This window comes from Phoxinus phoxinus (assembly GCF_949152265.1).
Source record: "Phoxinus phoxinus genome assembly, chromosome: 11".
Classification (NCBI taxonomy): domain Eukaryota; kingdom Metazoa; phylum Chordata; class Actinopteri; order Cypriniformes; family Leuciscidae; genus Phoxinus; species Phoxinus phoxinus.
The window spans coordinates 27,927,735-27,950,695 of record NC_136886.1 but is presented as its reverse complement, the minus strand read 5'-3'; the positions used below and the strand labels follow the sequence as shown (position 1 = coordinate 27,950,695).

The 22,961-nt window shown below is 37.7% G+C and overlaps 2 protein-coding genes across 7 annotated transcripts in view; both read right to left on the bottom strand.

Annotated features, from left to right (window-relative positions):
• The window catches only part of tanc1a (tetratricopeptide repeat, ankyrin repeat and coiled-coil containing 1a), an 86,108-nt gene extending 74,305 nt beyond the window's left edge, over positions 1-11,803 (bottom strand). For all 4 annotated transcript variants that reach the window (XM_079629188.1, XM_079629190.1, XM_079629189.1 and 1 more), the window contains exons 1-2: positions 11,627-11,803; positions 1,890-1,988 (exon numbers count right to left, since the gene is read on the bottom strand). In XM_079629188.1, coding sequence (XP_079485314.1) covers positions 1,890-1,953 — 64 coding nt within the window. In that variant the 5' untranslated portion in view covers positions 1,954-1,988; positions 11,627-11,803. The remainder of the gene's footprint in view (positions 1-1,889; positions 1,989-11,626) is intronic.
• Positions 11,804-13,155: 1,352 nt separating this feature from the next.
• Positions 13,156-22,961, bottom strand: part of pkp4 (plakophilin 4) — a 35,323-nt gene continuing 25,517 nt past the window's right edge. For all 3 annotated transcript variants that reach the window (XM_079629195.1, XM_079629196.1, XM_079629197.1), the window contains 11 exons: positions 22,015-22,198; positions 21,618-21,735; positions 20,769-20,960; positions 19,302-19,475; positions 18,806-18,956; positions 18,472-18,664; positions 18,198-18,282; positions 16,576-16,693; positions 16,273-16,404; positions 15,421-15,494; positions 13,156-14,221 (listed from right to left, as the gene is read on the bottom strand). In XM_079629195.1, the coding sequence (XP_079485321.1) occupies positions 13,982-14,221; positions 15,421-15,494; positions 16,273-16,404; positions 16,576-16,693; positions 18,198-18,282; positions 18,472-18,664; positions 18,806-18,956; positions 19,302-19,475; positions 20,769-20,960; positions 21,618-21,735; positions 22,015-22,198 (1,661 nt within the window). In that variant the 3' untranslated portion in view covers positions 13,156-13,981. The remainder of the gene's footprint in view (positions 14,222-15,420; positions 15,495-16,272; positions 16,405-16,575; positions 16,694-18,197; positions 18,283-18,471; positions 18,665-18,805; positions 18,957-19,301; positions 19,476-20,768; positions 20,961-21,617; positions 21,736-22,014; positions 22,199-22,961) is intronic.

The following is a 22,961-nucleotide window of genomic DNA, read 5'->3' as shown; positions in this document are numbered from 1 at the left end:
TGCTCCTAAAAGTTCAGCTTTGATGTCACAGACAAATTACATTTTAAAATATATTGTAATAGAAAATAGTAATATTTTTTAATAGTATTACAATTAAAAATGGCTGTTTTATTGTATTTTTGATTTTACAGCATAAGAAACTTCTTTCAAAAACAGACAAATCTTACACTAAACTTTTGAACGGTAGTGTGTAGATCATAGTAATATTTTGCAATGCAAAGTTCAAAATGTACAACAGTTGCTATGAAAAACCTCTCTCATTGTTTATGGCTGAAAAGATCAAATTGATTTTAATACTGTGCTACATGTATTTATTTTTATCTACACGTTCAATGTTTGTGCGAGTCATTCGAAGGCAAAGTCTTAATTATATTAAAGATGATCGTTTCAAATAGTGTGATTGTCTTAAAGTTTATACAATTTCATTTTCTATTTTGATTTCTAACATTTTCTAAAAGTGTTACACAGTTTGTGTCTTACCAACAGAGAACAGTAATCACATGTGCGGCTTTCTGAAATCCAGCTTCTTCAAAAACAAATGACAACATATTTTACAGAATAAAAAGAAAGGCTTCGTGTGACCTCACTAATTGTGTATCTGTTGCTCTTTATGACTATTGTGACCGAGAACAGAGTTCCCAGGCAGATGATCCGCCTCAAAAAGTGTCACTGCAGAGTGTGTATTAGTGGCGTCTGATCCGTCATGTGTGCTGGATAACTCTCTCCATCCGCCTGCAGCTAACATAAGGTGTTGTAAATACTTCATGAGCAATATGCCTCTTCAGAGGACACACGAGTGTTGCCTCTAACCGACAGAGACTTCATTGGCTGTCAGTATGAAAACCAGAGGGAGTTCACCGATATTAGTAGAGCAGATTTGCACATCAGAGAATTAACAAAGTGACAATCAACTACATTCAAGAGAGGAGGATGTACAAGGGAAATCATTCATTTGCCGTTATCCTCCTTAGAAACAAGACTTTGAGTTAGATTAGCAAATGAAAAGTTTCTTGTATGTGGGTCAGGTAGTGTTTGTTTGGCAGCTCTCAAACTTGTCTTGACATACTTAAGTGAGTGAGTGAAGCAGAGATGAATGAGGTTAATTGGAACACTGCTCCATTGAGAGGCTCCGTTGGGAAAGAGGTACCGGGCCAGCGATGGTGCTGAATTCAGCAAGAAGCACGAGCAGAAACCGATGCGATCTTGTGGAAATGGGTATCATTCATGGCAACGTGACATCAATGATGTAATGACTCTTATTTGTCGCAGTGGCTGACGTGTCCAAGAGAGTGACATAAGAGTGAAAGACTTTCAAATTAATTTACTCACCCTCAGCATCCCGGCTAGTATTTTTAATCAAATAAAAGTGAATGGAGGATTGGGTAGTTAAGCTACAAAACGACAAAAAAAGTAAAATAATCTACAGTAAAAATAGTCCATAGCAAAGACTATAGAATAACACAAGACGCTTGTGTTACACAACGCTCAATATGGCGGAATAAGTCCCGCCTTCTAAATAAGAGCCAATCGCTGATTGGCAAAGTCATCGTGTCACTGCTGTTGCGATTAGAAGCTCTGGTTCCTATATAAAGAGTCCATAAGAGATTATGATTGTGTTCTGATCTGGAATTTTCAGTCCAGATCATTTTCCCTGTAGTATAAAGCAATGACAAGCCACAGCCTGAGCTGGAATAAAAAAAAGAAAAACCTAAATCTCATTTAGCCAATCCCAGTGACCTCTCTGTAAATCTCTTTGGAGGCCATAAGCCAATTATGCAATTAAATTAAGCATACACACAATAGCCAAAAGCAAAGAACAGTTCAATAGGTGTCAGCAATTGGTTAATTAATACTTTTGCTCCTTCTGGCCATAAAGCAGCATACTGTACCTGCTTCTCTTTTGCCAGCTCTTCCTCCTCCCTCTCGACCTTTCTTCAGCACTGCCTTAAACATGGTATAATTCCCACCTTTACTGCGGTCTTTTGTTCCTGCAGAAACAGGTATTGAAGAGCACATTTAGAAAGGCAATGTATGGTAACTTACAGCAATTGTTAAAAGAAAAAGATCTTGTCAATACCACTATAGTAATTTAAACAAGTCACCAACAACTAGATAACACCATGGAAAACAAAACTCCCAATTCATTTTCTGTGTGTGAGTTGCCACCTCGTGATTGGAGGAATTGGTTGATGAAATTCCCACATTCCACATCTAATTAACGCTCTGCTGCCTGGTCTATAAACAAATAAATAAAGAAACAGTGAGTGCCAGCAGTACCCACACACTGTAAACTGTTGCACGCCACTCACTCACACAATCCATTAAATGTGAAATAAAAATACATTTAACAGCACAAACTGAAGAAAAACTGAAGGACCTTAGTAGGCAAGGAAAGGCCAGTTGCTATAAACCACTCAAAATAAGAGGGAAACTAGTGTGCCACTGTCCTTCATGAGTCCATTCCATGTGTCCACACGGCAGCTGTCCACACTGACAAGTCTCTCAGACAATGGAAGGAAATACCAGCCCGTCTACCAAACCTCCACTTGGTTCTAAAATAGCAGAATGGATCTGTCAGCTTATCCGAGTATCCAGGCCTGCAAGCTGCTCTCTAAGAACAGGCAGGTCAGAGGTGGACTACAACAACGCGATTTTTCCGGATCTTATGAAGTCATAATATTACTCATTTTCATAATCACCACCCATGGAATACGTCAAAAAAGGGACGAGGCCTGCATTAGAGAAGACGGTGTTGTCGCTATGTCAAAGAGACGTTTTCAAAACTCATTTGTTTGCCCTTCCTATAAGGCTGACGAACTTAGAGTGGTTAAAACTTATTTTAAACACCGTTTCTGAACATTAAAACATTTATCTGTGCACTGCACATTTTATGGAGAACAGCTTGTTTTTCCGTAGCTTTAGTAAGCTCTCGCTTTTGTGAGACAGTTTACCACTCCTTAGGAAAATTAGCCATGACTTTGTGATCGATTACTGTTTGTATTACCTTAGTTTTGTGACAAATATCACGATTAATTGGTGGATAACATCATATCTACAGTGTTTCCCCTACAATGTATTCAGTAGCGGCGCAGCGCCGCCACTGGATTTTCAGCGCCACTGCAAAATCTTCACATGATCAGTAATATTATTACGACATTCACTTACACACTGTAAAAGCACAACAGTAAAAGTAGACGCCTCCGTCTCAACACGCGACCGTTGCGACGTTTATTCACATCAAATGTTAACGCAGAGGATCTGGACACTGCAGTTCACAAAAGTTCATTATTTGCATGTGATTTAAAGCTTTGTCGGTTAAACATGTCATTCACACACTTTTCTGAGCGCAAACACACGACGCGCACATGCACTAAAAGCCTGTCAAACAGCGCCTGGTTACTGGGATAAGTTATCTTTCGAGTCTTATTGCGCTAATATACTGTCAAATACACACAAGGTTTACATAAACAAAGTTGGTTATGTCTAAAGTGAAAGAAAACAGAAAATGTAGAGAAAATCTGCTCGTTAAATGCGTGTATATTAGACGCGGTGTTCAGGTCTTAAAGAGACAGTAGCATATACCGGTAATAGTAAACATGCTGCCGCTTGTCCTTAAAGTGATAGTTCACCCAAAAATAAAAATTGTCATTATTTACTCTCTAATGTTGTTCCAAACCTGTATTAATTTCTTTCCAGTGCTGAACACAAAATAAGAAATTCTGAAGAATGTGGCTAACCAAATAGTTGCTGGTCCCCATTGACTTCCATAATAGAAAAAAATATATACTATGGAAGTCACTGGGGTACATCAACTGTTTGGTTACCCAGATTCTTCCAAATAACTTTTATTTTCAACAGAAGAAAGAAACTTATTTGGGTTTAAAACAAACAATCAGACCTTGAATCTGTTGATGGTATGTCATATTTGTATGTCTCAAAATGTCCATTTCTATCCACAAAACTTGTCAGAAGTCATGGTTTAAGGGGTAATTAAAAAAATAATAATCTTCCGGAGGTGCATGCCCCCGGACCCCCACGCGCGGCTTGTAACAACCTCCGGCATGAAACAGCACCGCTGCTGGAAACATTTCTAGGGGAAACACTGTACAGTATCTATAATGTATAAGAAAATTACAAAACAAGCATACCACTCTGAAACGTCCTGTGAAATCTGTGCATGAAATCCGTTCTGCACGATCCTCTTGTTCGTTAACATTGTCAGGGTCTGAATCAGGCTTGAAATTTTTTACACCATCATTAATATTTACTAGAGAAGAACTCGCTGCTATGGAGGGGCGGGACATTTCCCGAACACGCGCTAAGCACTGCCAATCACAACACACTGGGCCAGCTAACCAATCACAGCAGTGACAGCACATTTCATATTTCAGAAGGAAGGGCTTCGTTGAAATTGGCGTGTTTGAGCCAGACTGCGGAGAGAGGAACTGCAATGTAAAATATATGAAAAATTTGTTTTTTGAACAATCAAGCATGAAAACATTCTAGTACACCCCAAAAACTAAATCAAGAGTTCATAAATGGCCATAAAAGGACCCCTTTAAAACTGTACTCGTCTAGTCAATGCTTTTAACCTCAAATTTATTTTCATACTACAGAGTGAAATCTCAAAACCTTAGATTAATTAACTTAAATAATAATAACCCAGGGTAAAGTATGAACAGAAAGAGACATGGAACAACATGGTTTAAAAGTAAAAAAATGATCCTGGGGTGAATATGAAAAGCCCAAATGAGTGATGGACTGACCAATGTTTTGTTTTCTGTGATGTTCCAAAAAAAGGATTGTTTATGCAGAAAATCAGAAAAAGAAAAGGAAGAAAATAGAGTAGCAGTGCGCAACATGTTTTTGCCGGGAAATGACTCAGGGGTATTAGGAAATGGTTCTTCTGAGTGTTGGTTTGGGCTTAAAAACTGTCACCATCAGCAAACGATTTTGCTGATTCCTTCCCTCAGCCACAGGACTGCTAGCCATAACCAACCAGAAGCAACCAAATAAAAAAAGAACAAATGAGTGGAAATTAAACAATGAAATTATTAAAGAAGCAAATTACGTTTCATCAATGATGCATCACAGTTGTGCACTTACAGTACTATAATTTGTTACAGTTTTGGAGACAAACTCTGGAAGTGATTAGATTGTGTTTTGTTAATGTCAAAATGAATTGTCACCAAGCCTAAAAAGCAGCACAGAACTGGTTCAATGGATCAATACTAATTGCCTGGATTTAAAAGGAGCCACATCCTGTTGTTCAGAGACGTGGGTTTTGAAACGCAAGCCTAAATGACATAATGAAAAACACATCACAGAAATTGTGCCCATCCAAAGACCATCTCATTTTCTCCTCAACCACCATTTCCTCTCCTCCTATACATATTAGGCACATATGCACCCCAGGAACATGAAGCAGAGACACACGACGCCTGGTTCCTTGTCGGGCCGCATACTGTACACATACTGTACAGATTTGCAGATACACTGATGTCACAAAGATGATGTCATAACGAACTTCATCTGGATAGTGCTGGAGACAAGGAAAACAGGCCTTGTGTCTTACTGAGACAAAGCACATACAGGCAGAACTCTATAAAACAAGAGTGAAAGATCTTCTTTCAATGCAAGTCTATGGGATGTTTACCTACTAAAAGGATTATTACAAAACCTTCAATTTTGTACTAATAGTAGCTTTTTCATAGATGGATCATAAATATTGGCTAACAATTTACCGTCACAACTGATATCTATTTATGTTCGTTCTTCTTTTAAAAGTCATTGATTTCTGTTTGAGAAGCTAAAAAAGACCCGACCAAATCATCCCTGCGCGTGACTGAAAATCAAATTACAGACTCCAGAAAAGCGCATTAGAGCTTCACCAGTCTTGGAACCAAGCAACTGGAAAGCTCTGGTTTGACCACCGCTGGCCCTCCACCGTGAATAACGTTTTAAGTTGTACTTTCTAGTAATAGCAGGTTTCTGTGGGCCATGACTGCAGCCTAAATGTGAGTTTAATTGGATGAAAGCTGAGATATATCAGAGGCTGGAGGGAAAATAGAGGATGACAAGAAATAAGGTGGCGACTTGGGTGGATACCGAGGGAAGAAAGCAAAACATGACTTAAATGTATAGAAAACAGAGAAAACCAATGCATCCAGAGAACACAAAAGTACATTTAGTCACATAATGCTGCAGGACAATATAAAACAGCTGAATGGGACCTTCTCATTCAAATGACACATTCAGTAACACATTTGAAGCGCAAATGAACGACTCGTCTTAAGCGTTTCAGAATTGGCGGTGCTCGTTCACTGAGTGGGAAATGAGGACAGCTTTTTCTAAATGGGTTTTATGGCTGAAACCTAAGGGAAAATGGCCTTGTTTCCTTTTATGGACAATCTGGCCTAAATCTCCCCACTTTACCATTTGAATAAGACATGACGACACATGGGGGTCTTATACAAATGTGCGGCCCTCACATCAAAAGCTGTCAAGCTTTTCAGGACTAACAAGAGCACATTTTTTTATACAGAAGGATACTAGTTTCCACAATCCTCCAGCAGATCAGTGTCCGCATTCACTTTTTAGATTCATGGTAAGCAGTAACAGGGTAAATCTCACAAAGTAGTGTTTCTGCCTATTTTAAGATCATTTAGATAAGCAATGAGCACCAAATTAAAGAGGTAATAGATTGTGGCAAATATTTAACCCTTTAAGAGCCCTATCGCATCAAGAATGCTTGTATATCGTCGCTGTCGTGCTCCAAAAACGCTACCTTAAGAAATTGAAAAAGAAACACACTTTCAAGTGTCATTATATTATTAACATATGACCAAAATCATGTTACAAATGGAGTTACGAGGTCTTGACCAGCAAATTTTGGACATACGCCTTTTGTCCGTCATTAGAAGTGCATCGCATTATCTTTTCATCAACTTACATGCTATAAAGTTTACAGGACACTGTAAAAAAAAAGTTGCTGCCATAAATTAAGTACAATCAACTAGGATGTTTAAGTCATTTCAACTTAAATTACATTAAACTGAATCTTGTATAAAGTAAAAAATTGCTTAAAGGTTGTGTAGGTAACAATTGTCTAAAGAACTTTTTTTCAAATTGGCTTAAACTGTCTTTATATACCAATACATAATTAAAATGTAAGTACTTTGAAAAAGAGAGTATAAAAATTGAATGACTATAGTGTATTTAATCTTCAAAAAACACAGCTCATTAATTCCATTCGGGACGAAACAAGTGATTGGCTTGCGCGACTGTCACTCTCCGTCGCCATGACTACCGCCGCTATTATTGGCTCTGCCCACGTGCGCGCAGTCGCGCACCCGTTTTTAGGTGGGAGTGAATGGAATTAATGAGCTATGTTTATTGAAGATTAAATACACTAGAGCCACTCAGTTTTTTATACTCTCTATTTCAGAGTACTTGCATTTTAATTATGTATTGGTATATAAAGACAGTTTAAACAAATTTGAATAAAAGTTTTTTTAGACAATTCTGACCTACCCTACCTTTAACTTATGAGTTAACGCAATAAACATGTTATCATAACTTATTGAAAGAAAAAAAAAATGACGAAACATGGAGATAAAGTTACAGCCCGACAACGACAATAATAAAGCATGTGTTGTACTGCCTCAAATCGGTTTTAAATAAGTTTTATGATTTTCTTTTATTTTTCACATAAATTACTTTGATTAAAAAAGAATTGCAAAGATACCAGAGGCAGTCCTGTAGAGATTTTCAAGGTAATATGCTTAATTGTCCTGGCAATTAAGCATATATATATATATAAAAAAAAAAAAAATTGTGTCTGAATTATTATTATTTAAAATTATTCTTTTGGGGGGAAATACAACAGACATTTCACAAGATTCACCTGGAAACTGAAAACATATGAAGAGTTTGGTCATGGTTGTAGAACTCAAGTGATTGTAGGCATTGATGACGGGAGACAAACTATTCACAGAACCACCACGACATCTGTTTTCTCCACTCTTCCAATGGGTTTTTATTTACAGTAAACATGACATCATGGTGCGAGAACATGATGTCACCATGATGACATCCAGAGAGCAATAACTAACCTAAACTTATACAGTAGATCTGATGATCTAACTGACTTGCTAGTACTTTAGACATCTGAAGTAGATTAAAACATTTTCCAATTTCAGATCCCACTTCAATACAGCCACTAACCAAAGCTAAATCTTGCCATCAACATACTGTGTGTTGAGTTGATGAAAAAGAGAAGGATGTTCAAAGGCGTAGTCTATTTGAATCCGTGTAACAATCCACACTTCATTTCACTAACCTAAAGACACCCTGTGGACATTAACTATAGGCCACCCTTTCACTCCAGCTCTTTTCAGGTCAAACATTAGCTCATTCTCTCCTGCTGAGTTAAACACAGTCAATTAAACTATTAGTCTGCCATAAAAACACTAGAGCGACTTTAGGAACAGCAGGACTGTGCAAGCCTGTACTTCCATTAATGAGTAAACATGGGAAATGCTCTAAAGGTGTTGACAGGGATATGGAAAGCTAGTGTTCACGACGTCCAAACAAGTAGGCTACTAAAACGGAGAGTGTGTATAACTCACTAGATCGCTTCTGGAACTCAGAGAGGGAATTACTGATTAAATTAGCAGTTCTTGGGATTTGATGATTTTTCCAGTCATAACTACTTCTGTGGCACTCTCTCTTCAGCTGCCAGAATTCCTGTTAGAAAACAACCATCCCTTTTCATTTTATTACGACTTTGCAAGTCGCTGGCTTCTGAGGAACTATAAAAGACATTAGGGATTGCATACACAAGTCGGGTAGTCGACCACTATTCGCGCTGTCGGAAGCCATAAAGTACTCGAGTGAGAATAACCATACAACGCACTTGTTTTTCTTAACGCAAACCAGCGAGCCATGACCCCGACCAAAGGGAATGAGGCAGGAGGATGATGACAGTGAACAGAAATTTGTCTTATTCTATTAAAAACTACCGTACTTTAAACCAGTTGAGTAAAGATCTGATGCGAGTACAGATCTGTTATTGTTTTTACTGTTGAAGACCTGTGAAATAATATGTTCTTTAGTACGTTGTCCTCTAGGCAACAATTTCATCCATGTCAGTCTCTGATGCGGTTCATGTGAGCACCACGATGCATGCGAGTGATGCTGACGCAGGAGCCGGCCAATAAACCAGCTTTCTGACGTAGAACCCAGAAGCGCTGCACGGTTTTCAATGTGAAATTTACATTTTTGGGTAAACTATCCCTTATAGAGTGGATTAGTACTCGCCCACTTTTTCAGTGTATTTTTTTCCGATAGGGATTTTCAGCAGAGGTGAATCACAACATTTTTTTGGGGAAAAAGAAAGACAAAAAGGTACAAGACAGTACTTAATGGCTAGTGCGGGAAAGAACTAAAATCCCATGAAGCACTGCAAATGCCAATCGAATTAAACTAATCTAAAATCTTTTTAAAGTAGCTGATTCTATCTGTAGAAACAGCTACTTTAATTCATTCGCCGGAAACTCTTTTGGCACAATTTGCTCGCAAAGACACTGATTTTAGAATTTTCTGTACAGAATCATGGGTAATGTAGTTTCACTGGTAAATACGATTTTAGTTGAAATGTATGGTGCGTTCAAGTCCTCCTGGGAAGTGTGTGCGCACGATGTGGGAAGTCGTGTTTACGACGGCCGGTGCGTTCAAGTCACTTTCGTCGGAGTAAGATGGCGGAGTACTTTCTCTTAATTAATTACACAAAAATACAGCGAGGTTCTTCAAACTAGTTCTAGAAAATGAAGAACAAAGATTTGCATAAGGTGTGCTTTGGTTTTTTTATGTTTTTAGTTAGTTTTTTCAGCCACTGCAAACTTTATCATTGATATTACATTGTTATTTTATAATGCTATCATATTATGTGCAGGCGATTAGCTTACTGCGCTGTAAATAGAAAAGCCTGACAAGCTAAATACCTTGTATTGTGGTATTCCGCCATGTTTCTCAGTGACACGCCCACAACTCGTAAAGATCGGGGCTTAGAGAAAATCCAGAGCTTCCCACTGGTATTTACGACATTGTGGTGGCGTTCAACTCGTAAATACGATCTATACGAGATGACTTGAACGCACCAAAAGCTAACAGATAGATTCGGAAAAAAACATATACCATCAATTATCAGCCTTGAAGGTCACAAGAGGTTTATAAGTTATTGTTAAAAATAAATTTCTTTAAAAATAATTTTTTTTTTTTTTTACTCACAAGTACTGGACTGTTGCACATAGCCAACAACTATCCTAAATAAAGATGGCACACATTATTGCAAATATCGTGACCTTTTCATAAAGATGCTATGGAAACAGTGCTAGGAATGCTCACAGTGAAAGTACAAGACACTGAAGTCCTCGAACAGAAGTATTAAGCTGTGGGATAAGGACAATATCTTCTTTCACGAAAACCCACAAGGCATGTGGTCCATGCTCTTGATTTAGCAAAATTCAATATAATTTGATAGGGTTCGATAGAGCGTGCAACAACAGATTCGGTGATCAGAACAATGGCAGCAAGCTTCAAAAATGAAATCCTACTCTGCTTACCACAAGTGATCTGATTACTTTTCAGGCCGAGGGCAGCAATAACAGAAGTCCACTGAACTGAAAACATTAACTAACTGAATCAAGAGGGCTTTAGGGTACAGTGTGGAAAAGAGACATGAAATGTAAGGTTTTAATGACAAACATGCATGGAGGAAAGGTTCAGCTGACCTTTACAAATGCAAGAACAAACACATTCCATTACTTGATAGTATTCTGTGTGTGTGTGTGTGTGTGTGTGTGTGTGTGTGTGTGCGTGTGTGTGTGTGTGTGTGTGTGTGTGTGTGTGTGTGTGTGTGTGTGTGTGTGTGTACACCTGTTCAGTGTCAGTTGGCTCATGACCCTGGCTGGAAAGTCTCAGGTACATCACATTTTTCTTAAAAAGAGCATGTGTGTAAAGAGGAAAATAAACTTTCAAGTGGCTTTTCAGGCTTCAAGTGTTGATTTAAAGGTCCAAAGTTCCTGACCGTAAGTATTTGCCACTAAAAATATCCACGTGATGCATAACTCTTTTCCATTCAGTGCAACGTTATAGCAGTATTGTGTGGCTGGCTCAAAAAATTTAATTAGCCTAAAGTTTCAAAGAAAGAGTTTCAAAAAAGCAGCTGTCACATACTTAGTGTGCAAAATAGAAGAAGAAAAAAATCCCTTGTATGATTGAGCAAAATAAACATCAACAAACAAATGAATCAGGATAATAAATTACTGAACTATTTTGTGTAGAACTTATGTTTTGCACGTGACAACAGAAACATCACAGCATGACAGACCACTGAGGTAAACTTAATCTATCCAACAAAAGACGCTTATAAAACAACTTCGAAGTAAATAACACAACTGGTAAGCAACATGCTCTAAAACGCGAACGTTTGACATCAACACGAACGCTGCAGAATTTTTCCAGAGTCGAAGCGACTTCACGAGACCAGAACTTGCAAAGGTTGTCAAATGTATCTTTGTTTCGTGTACAGATGTTTCAGAATTAAAGCTTGTAGGAAACTTACCTGTTTTAAGAGAGATAGCACGCAGACTCTGCCTCACACACGCGTTTCTCGCTCAGAATCACTTCATGACTGGAGTGAGTGAGTGAGTGAAGGAGACGAGGAGCGCGTTCCATCAACTCCTCCCTCAATCAGTCTGAAGAAACTGACGCCTCTCCCGCCTCTCTGAGTGAGGAACGTGACCAAACTTTCTATAAAATCCTATTAAAGATGTGAAATCATACCTCCATCAAATATCTCACACTCACACATTTCACAAGATGACGATAATCATTATCATACGAATTAATTGAACTGTCTGAATATTAATTTCAATAAATAATTGTAATACTTTGTTTTGAGCAGTTTTAATGTAACGTTTTTAAATATTTAATCATTTCATAAGATTTCCCTATAAGTCCTCTTTTTGAATTATTATTTTTGAAATCCTTTAACTAACATTTACATCATTTTCCAGAAGGTTTTGGTGCTGAAAACAACAGCAGCAAACAGCAATGGTTTTCACTTATGACATATCATAATCAGCTTATCAATTTGCTACTTAAAGCTAAATTTAGTATACATAAATATAAATTTAATTATAATTTTAAAGGCAGGAGTTAAACAATATAAAAACAAAATTACATTTGAAAACTAAGAAAGCTGTAAAAACATTTGAATGTTTTTATTTAACTTATTATTATTTAATTTATTTATATCTTTTGATTTATTTATTTTTGTCGTTTATCCTAATATTCCCTGACTGTATTTGTAAAGTAGTTCATTTGCTTAAAAACATGATAAAAAATAAATAAATAAAAACTTGCTTGGTATGCTAGTTAAAAATTCTCACTGATACAATGGCCAACTTTAGCTTTTTAAGTTCAGTCCTGTAACTGTTAGATTCTAAACTGTTAATTGTCTAACTATTGTCTAAATATCAAATCAAGTTTGTTTTCATGATACAGTGAAGCAGGAATTGACCGCTAATAAATCTGTTCCCACAGTAAAAGCTCAACAGGGAACAAGGAAATAAATATACTGATAAGGATCAGGGGTTTCATTCCCTCAAACCACTAGTCCATCCATAACACCCATCCTATCCTATCCTATCCTATCCTATCCTATCCTGTTATGGATTTTCGACTCTTTAGCGCCCCCATGTGTCTATCGATGGAACAACTTTCTAATTAAAGGGATAGTTCAACCAAATATTCTGTCATCATTTACTCACCCTTATGTCGTTCTAAACCTGTATGAGTTTCTTTCTTTTGATGAACACAGAAGAAGATATTTTTAAGACAAAATTTTTTTACCAACATTCTTCAAAATATCTTCTTCTGTGTTCAGCAGAAGAAAGAAATTCATACAAGTTTAGAATGACATGAGGGTGAGTAAATGATGACAGAATCTTCATTTTTGGGTGAACTATCCCTTTAAATACAGAAAATATTGGTGCTGTTCGCCGTTAGGATCCTTGTGTGAAAAACAGCTGAAAATAAAATTGAATTGTATCTTCTTATGGTAGAGAAATAAACAACATAATCCAACATCAAATATTAAAAAAACAAATGTCATCTTTATTACATCTAAATATTCTGATAGTAATAACTTTTGCCTCCATAAGGTCTCTTACATATACACACAGTTCTACATAGCGATTTATCATGGCACAGTTTTTTGTGCTTAGTAGCACAGATCACGGTTGTACAATAAACTGACGTAGTTGTGCAAGACTCCATGGAACATACATTAATCTTTACATTAAGTAGGCTACAGCAATGAGATCAGACAAAATGACGTTTTTGTTTCAATTGCACAGAACATTATTAGTGTTTTTTATCTTCTTTTTTTACACTGCTATTATTTATTTATTAGACTTTTCAGCCAATATTTAATTTAGTTACACTTTTTCATTTTGCTCAAAAACTGGGGTGACTATAATACATGCCATTAAAAAAAAACATGAAAAATCAAATCATAAAAAGATGGTTCAAGTTCTCAGTAAATCAGACCTTAAACACGTGTTGCTGTTTAAAAACAGCAGATACTGAAAAGTAAATTCTTTGGCTCGCACTCAATCCCGGGTCAAATTCAAGTTAATTTAATGGAGCATTTAATGTCATCACACACGCTTTCCCACTCACACCTGCAGACACACACCCCACACAAATGGAAAATGAATGTCGCTGCACCGGACACACGAAACAAATTCAATTTGTTGAATGAAAATGAACCAGTCACTTCAAATGCAACAGCTTGTCCATACAACAGTCTTGGAATCCACTGATCCAGATATGTCTTAAGGAGTGACACGTCCTTGTTATATTCTATCTATGGCTACACGTTACATGAACAATTACGCACAGACGTACATGCCTACACCCATGAGTCGGGTGAGGCCGGGTAGGGCTGAGTTCTGTAAGAAGGCCTGCGTGTGGTGGAGTAGAAGTCCACGTAGTTGGTATTGGGTTTGAGCACCTGCCTCTCGCTCACCACGGGGTAACGCACCGGCTCGTCCAGGTAGGCGTCCTCGTAGCCCATCGGAGACGACAGGTACATTCCAAAAGTGTCATAGGTGCTTTGATTCGAGTCATCTGGGTAGTAGAGCCGGCCATGCTGAAAGAAGAGACCAAATGAGTGCCTTTTGAGTTCATCATTTACATTCCTTTTGAGTTTCAAATCATTTATATGGATAAACAATGACAAAAAAATAACTTTTTCTAAACATAATCTAGTGTCTATTTCCTCACAAGGTGCTTTATTTGCGTTATATTTGATAAAAAAGTTTGCATTTTTTATATATAAATACACTACACATATAAAAAAAATACAAGGAAATAATTAAGTCTCTCTAAGTTTCAGGGTTGTTTCAACTCTTACCATCTTAGTTATCCCATACTAACATCTAATCTATTATTCAATTACATAAAAAGTCGTCTTTTTACATCACTTTATCTTATATTTTGCTAGGTTGGTCAGAAGATGATCTTAATTTGGTAACCCTGTTTCAATTACTTTTTTTTCTCTTTTTTTTTACAGTAAACAACTACAGTAAAAACCTAAATTATTGTAGAAATATCAGCATTAAGGCCTTTTCACACCAACATAAAAGTTACATTTTCATATGCAATAAGTTTGTTCAGACAGGCTGAATGAAAATTCATGTACCGGTACTCTCTCTGACATTAGGAGGCACTTATAGAAAAGCAGAAATCCCTGGTTACGGTAACTTTCTGTTTCTGACAAAGAAGTCGTAGTTTTATGTAACAGCGGCAGCTCTGGGCATGTGCACCGAATATTCATCTCGATGAGATCTTTAAACTCTAATAAACATCTTGAAGTGTCATGATTTAATGCTCAAAGCTAGTAACAGCTTGTAAAATATTAAATAAATAACTGTAAAATGGTTACTTTTTTAATGTTTTGTAGATCCAAATATAAATAAATATTTATTAATTTAGTTTGAGATGGCACAATGCAATTTATGTGCATTTAGAATAAGAGATAAATATTTGAAATCTTACAAAATGTTTACATTTGACCTTATAAAATATTTTAAAACTTTATATACGGTAACAGTTTCATAGAATGGAGCCAACCACATAGAGTGAGACATTCAACTCAGAGGCTTGTTTTATTTGTGGTCAAGAAAAAAAGCCAATGGATTATGTAAACTTCATCTGCTGGGATTAGACGTATTAAATCTACATCAATGGATATCATTTTCAGAGGGCCATATGGCATCTGGGCTCAGCTGGCTTCAGATTTACCGATTTCTTCTCTTGTTCTGTGAGGCGAGCAAGAGTTGAACTCACCTGTGACCTGTGGGACTCCTCCGCTGAAGGAGAGGGATAAGAACTGATGAAATAAGCTGACTGCTTTCCAGACCCTAAACACATATAAACACAAATATTAAAACACCTCAATAAATGCTTGTATATACCAGGTATAGTTATGACCATCCATGTTCTCTAATAATTTGATGTTTAAACGCGTTATATTTTATATAAGAGTACAGTGTATTTTTTATGAAGCACAGTTACGGCGGAGAGCAGGGCTGAGGGTTAGATGGGCGGAAACGGTTCAACAGTCCAACAGACCTAATGAAGACCTCACTCACACTGAACCCACATTCTGAATCACAGACACATAATCAGACCCTCCAGGTTGAAGTACCACCAATCAATGAAGAGCAACTACGGAGGTCAAGTGCTCTTGAATGAGTGACCATTACGGCTTCCGCCCAGACAGGGAAGTAAAACTGATTGCTCTATTAGTTGAAGAGAGAATGGGTGAAATATCTATTAGTGCATCAGTCCCGCTTATAATTCACAGACAGATCCTTCTGTTGTTATCAAGAGTGCTGCTCCATACATCATTACCAACTATGCTGCATATTTCTGAATTAAACTAAATAAATATTCAAAAATACTTAATTTCATCCACTGGGACTTGACAAGGATCATGAGGGGAGAAATGTAAGATTATTGGTTAATATTGTTTTTTTCCTGACTGCACAGTCTTAGTCATTTTAGAGGATGAAAATTCTAATAGATTTTAATGAAACATTACAAAATCCTTTTTTCTTTAAAATACTATAAAGTGTACATAATAAGAATGTGTGTATTTGCCTGTTAAGAAGTGAACAGAACTTTAGCAAAGCTCACCTGTATATTGACTTGTGTTTCTGTTGGCGTCTCCATAATAATTATGAAGTTGCATAGATGACTGAGTCCGCCGCTGATTTAAACGATGACCTCGTATACCCAACATGGCCGGGGAAGAGGTGGCACTGCCTCCTAAATGTGTGGGGGACAAAATTAAATATCGATTGTCAATTAACCGTTTCAGAGTGCAAAGAAAAAAATAAGAAAATAAAAATAAAACGACCAAATAATAATATTAATATCAGCCTATAGAAGCAGGGAGTCATTTCCCTGTAGCCTCTACAGATTTACAATCAGACCCACCTGATTGGATAACGGGCGACATCTGTACGTTGCTGGTTGGCAGAGTAGGTTGGGAACGGTAGCGGTCTCGTTCCAGTGTTGACACTGGAGTTATGAAGTGATTCTGGTTCCATCCATCCTGATGAAGCAAAATAAAAAATAAATACTAATTTTTAAACTTAATTCAAGACATTGTCTGAAGCAAATTGTTCTTAAGTAAATGTGTGTTATTTTAAGGATATTTAGATATATTTTTTACTGAAAAGCAAGACAAAAATACTGATTATAAAACATTTTTGCTGAGTACACTTGCATGTATTGAAGGAGTGTACCGCATGCGTTCTGAACTAATACAGTCTACAGTCAAACTCCAAGTTTCCCCTAGGATGGAACAATATTGTTTACATCAATATACTTCGACATTGCGAATACATCTGAAAAATAACAAAGGACACAGAGTGAGCTGCTGCCGGATAAGTGCACAATCCAAGTCGTCTTAAACATGAGATGTGCTTTATATTAAGCGCTTCAAACTAAATCATAAACCTACATGGCTTGCCCTTCTGTCAGATGTGTTGAGACGCGTTTTCCTCAGTGCAACTTGCATCTTACAGTTGTATATTTACAATGCAAATATTTCCATTTCACATAAAGGATTGCGAGTCTACATGAACGAGTGCCGGTGTGCGCATGCATGTCAAATAAACAAAGGACATTAGAATGGAAGTGTAAGCACTTCAAATCTCTTCCCCCAATCACAACAGCTCCATAAACTGCAGTGTATGTTGATGCCAGTTGCCGAAATCCTGACAGAATTTCTTTTTGTAATTTAAAGACAGACATAGCTTGTTCAGCAAACCACTTTAAACAAAAGTAGTCTGTTTTTCCCCCTGCTGTACCAAAAAACATACCAAACCACTTCAAATCCGAGGTACGTAGCGAACCGTGCCTTTTTGTGTACCCTTAGGCCCCGATCACACCAGACGGGTTTTTTCAGGTTCGAAAACACGAGGAGCACAGCACTGGCCCATCACACAGAACGAGCAGTGCGCTGCGTTTTTTTTATGTTGCTAGGCAACCACCGAAACAGCTGTCCTATCAGTCAAGTAAATGTCAAATCAGCTTTTTATTAACTTTACTTACTTTGTGTTAACATTGTGGTAGTTACGGTGTGTTAACATTGTGGTAGTTACGGTGTGTTAACATTGTGGTAATTACGGTGTGTTAACATTGTGGTAGTTACGGTCCGTGAAGTCATTAACTCCTGGTAACCCGCGAGAGCACCACAAGTTTATCCTCCATCATCGCACTCTCCGGCTCTCAAAGCAACTGTAGCTTTCATCACTGCAACGGAAGGCCCACCGGTCTCCATTCATTCGATTGGACAGTGGAAGAAAACGCGATGACGTCGGGTTGATTTTTTGGGCGCATATTTATGCGTCTGGGGCGCATAAATAGCGTGCATAACGCTCACTGCCATAGGAAAACAATTGAAAAAAGGAGCCTCTCACTGCAAAAAGCGCGTCAGGTGTAATCGCCTTACACCCCTAATTTATTGCTGTGCACATTTTAACGGATCCTACAAAATTGATTTCATGAGAAAATCAGGGTCCCTAACCCCAGCAACGGTTGAGAACATGTACCTTTTTGTAGAAGGTGCGCAGATCTCTGTACTGCCACAGAGTGTTTAACACCTGAGCCGCTGCCTTGACAACCTTCATGGAGTACCTGCAACAGAGAACTCAAAGAGCTCAAACAACACTCCTGCCCAGACTAGGAGGTCCAAAGAAAGCATAGAGGTGCTCTCTATATATTTATTTTAATCATATTAAATGTTCTTTAAAAAAAATGATGCACCAACGCCAATGAATACATAAAACTGCCCACTTCAACCAGCCCATAATAAGAGGTATGTACCTCTCCCCACGTCCTCGGCTGATTGTAACCAGTTTGTCGATGCCGCCCGTCTGGGCGAGCGCACGGGCGTTCTCCATATTCCTGCTGGTGACCTCGTGCAGGGCACAGCAGACCGCCGCCACCGTCTCATCCGACAGCAGGGAGGGCCCATTGCCAGGGAGACGGGTCACTAGGTCCCGCATGGCGTATTTTCCTTTCAAAGCAACCGAATTCAGCAAACATTTATTTTAGAAGATGCAATGCAGTTTTTAATGGCCACATAAAACCGACGTATAATAAAAACTGAATGTGAGACATTGCACTGAGTTCATGGTAATAAGTTTGAGTGACTGACCAATGAGCTCCTTGTTCCTGGCGTCCAGAGCCATGTTACGTAGAGCAGTGGCCACAGAGCAGACCACCCTGTCATTATCCATTCTTAGTAGCTCCACCAGAATGGGCAAACCCTTCTCTTTACGTACTGCAGCACGGATGTAGGCAGCAAACTGAATGGTGAGAGAGAGAGAGCATAAAAGAAGGTTATCACCTATCAGTGCGACCAGTAGTTGCATTAACATTTACTGAATTAAATAAAAAAAAGTGTGAAATCAACGTTTTTCTTAGATCTGACTGAGAACTGCCAAGGGATGCTAAAAGGGACAGCAAATGAAGATATTAAATACAACTGTTGAACCTTGAAGCTACATCTAGACAGATAGTGTGTGTGTGTGCGTGTGCAGGACATATTCTTCATCCACCAACCAATTATAGACATCCATATAATTCAGCTCTATTCTGAGCACTGTGTCTGTATAATTGAGTTTATGGTATAGTGACCACAAGCAGCCTACCCTCCAGGTTCCAGCGGAAAGATTCTGCAGAGACCCAGCCGCCCCTTCCAGCGTGGCTGGGTTGGAGCTCTCTGCCAGCAGAGTGAGGTACGGCTTTACCACAGATGGATGCCACAGCATCTCTGCTCCCTTTGGACTTCCAGAAAATCCTGGAATAGGCCCCACACCATCCCACTGCATCATAGGATTTCACAAACACAAAGAGTGATAGGTTAGTTTCAGATTTGAACTTATAGAATTAAAGCATTAAATACAAAAGGGAAAAAAACATTTGTAAACATAAAATTAAATATTATCCATTTACAGTATTTAAATTTATTTATTTTATTGTACTTATTAATTACAATACCAAACTTAATCATATAATGACAATCCATAACTTTTTTCACTTTTTGACTAATGAACTTCCTGTTTCCATTTGTTCATTATTACCAGATTTAAATTGAATTTAAATTACATTTATTTAAAATAATAATAAATAATTTTGAAATAATAAAATTAATCAATAATTACATTTTATTAGGCATGCAACAAAAAAAATTTTTGTAAAAATTTATTATTTCTAATTTTCTCATTCTTATTTCTATTTTTTTTTATATAACTGTATTAATATTACTTTTTAAAGAAATTCAATAATAATACTGAATAAATAAAATACAAGCCATAAAATAACCACACTTTTATTGAAAGTAACACACTAAAATGTTAAATATATATATAATTTTTTATTTAGTTCTATGCAACAGAATCTGATTTAACAGATTGACCAATTATACAAATAATGTATAGTCCTACAAAGCTATTATTATCAGAGCATGTGAGCAGAGCGTAGCGGGGAACGAGAGGGTAGCGTCATTTTACCACAACATGTTACAGCACAGAACGGCTATTGCAAACAGAAACAAGTATACTACTACTACATAGAAATTGATATAGTTATTTGAGCGGACTTTGTTTTTCTGATGAGCACGAGCCTTACATAAGTGGAGCGTTCGCATGCGCCGCGAGCTACTGATCATGTGCACAGAGCGTAATATTGAGTGTCACACCATGCAGTAATAACGGCTAGAGCGGTGTATCCCTATATTTAATAAATATTGCACTCACAATCTACAAATAATTTATCTACATATAAAAATTGTATAGCTAATGAAAATGAGTTGTCCTAGGCTATAATTAGGTCCTAGAAATGTCCTAGGCTTTTCCATTACTTTTTAATATTTTATTAATTTCAATGATTTCCAGGGCTAGAAATCCCAATATTAAAATGTACTAATGTTCTCAGGTTTTAAATGACTGTGCTGAAAAACAATTCCTGTAAATGTACAGCTTTTGGTGCCTCATATGAAACATTGTGCAAAGCTATTTGCAAAGTGAATTAAATGTTTCTAAAGAGCACAGAAGCAGTTTAAAGCATTAAAGAACATGGAATGGAATCCAAGCTTAGTTTATGTAGTGAGAGTTCACCTGCTGATCCTGCCAGGACCTCTTCTTCTTCTTCTTTCTGAGACCCCAGCAGCTGTAGTCGGCCTGCTTACCGGAGCTGTCCGGGCCCAGGAGCGTGTCCAGGTCCTGAGTTCCCATCAGCCGGGACGGAGGCATCTCCAACTCAAGACGGTAAGACAGGTTCCTCAAAGTGCACACACAGTTTTCCACAATCTGAAAACACAGGAAAAGAGAAAAAGGGAAAGGAGAAGTATAGAAGGAAAGTCATTGGTCTGTGTTTAAGATACTTCATGGTAATATTTTGTAATTTTGGAGCTTGACAGTCCCAATCCTCATTATATTAAAAAGTGTCCTGCATATTCTTCAAAAATCACCTTTTGTGTTCCATGTATAAAAGAAAGTGAAAATGGTTCAATTAAATTAGTAAATTAAATACCGGTAATAACAATTGCTATGTTTATAATGACTATTATCAGTATTAATAAAAAATAAAAAAAGTAAAATAAATGTAATAATATAATTTAAAAAACATTTTATTTTCCAGGCTGTTCCAGCAGATGGCATGCTATGACTAAGATTTTGTAAAGAAAGACTCGAAGCCGAACATCGCAGTGGTCCACCACTAGGGACACTCAATACTATTTGGCCCTCAGAGGAGTGGCATGGAAAACATGTAACACCTTTTTATAAGCAACAAGAGCCTCTGCCAGTTCCCAGCTGTCATCGCATATACAGTCTGAAAATTAGTCAAATATATGGCAAGAGTATATCAAACATGTTCCAAATATTAGCAACAATGTAACAATGTTGCACATCAGAACTGGATGGTTTTAGATATATTCTGTATGCAATCAGAAGAATATCTCTAACCTTGCTGTCATAATCGGAGGTGTTTACACAGGTTTTGATTATATAGAGGAGGGAATCAATCAGCCCTTCACAGCAACGCATCTGCCTTCTGGCCTCTTCTCCAGCTGAGCTCAGGTTCCTGAGACACACACACACACACACACACACATCAGCATCATGTGGTCAACAATACAATGTTCATCTGATTCAGATGAATACAGTCATTGTCACAAAGAAATGTAAACAGCGATCATCTCTGAGGTGCTACCACCAGGGATATGTAAAACTATATATTTTCCAAATCAACTAGTCAGCAGGTTATCTGAACCGCTATTGATTAATTGATCTTAACAGGAAGCATAATTAGGCTGGTACACATGACCGGTCGTTTCTAAGGGGACATTTGCATGAGACTTACCTGAGGCATCCGGTGGTGTTCCTCAGCACCAAAGACGAGTGCAGTTTGAGTTTCTGGTCCTCTCGTTGAGGGGCCGCACCCCACCCGGAGTGCGGGATAATCACTGTGTTGGTAAGTGGGCCGAGAGCGTCCCGAGCGATCGTCATCTTCACAGAATCACATGACGAAAGGTTCCACAACACACCTGTCAAGACAAGACAAGACCCCAAAATGTAGTAGAATAACATCAAATGCAATGGTATAGTATTAAATGAGAACAACTAGGAGTGTCACTTATATATAAAATGAAGGAATCTATTATACATTTATGAATTAAAAGATAATAAATACTAAATTACTTATTTAAACCTTCTGTGGGCACATAGAATTGCCACTGGCTAGTAAATTGTTTAGTTTTCTTATCAGACAAACATGTTGTGTCAAATGTTCAGAATATTTAAGATTTCTTTTCATTTTTTTAAGAAATCTCTTATGCTCACTATAGGGGTTTTCGCACCGGATAGTTCTTGGAACTTAGTTCTAGGAACTAGCCACCAGGGTGATTCCCCAATGACTAATGGTTCCCATAGGAACGTTTTCCTGGTTTTCCTACCGCCAGTAGGAACTCTGAAGTGACGCAAGTCGCGCTTGTTGTTGTGACTTTTTTTTTGACTGTGCTGAGAACGCCTGAGCACACAACGCTCCCCTTCTCCATCTTCATTAGTTTACGATCTGTTTAACAATCCTGTCGAATATGTTATTAGATAGAACTGTTATACATAGAAAGTAGACAGTAATGAAAAGTTATTAGCTTATGCCGTGTGGTTGATGTCCAGTGTTGCTAGCTGAGCAGAAATACATAATCATGTTTGGGTTGGTCCCCTTAAAGTCGCGTAGGATTTTCTCCTCAGCGTAAAGGTTGAGAGGTCCATCTATCACTGTTTTCCATGTTCGTAGAGTTAGTGTCT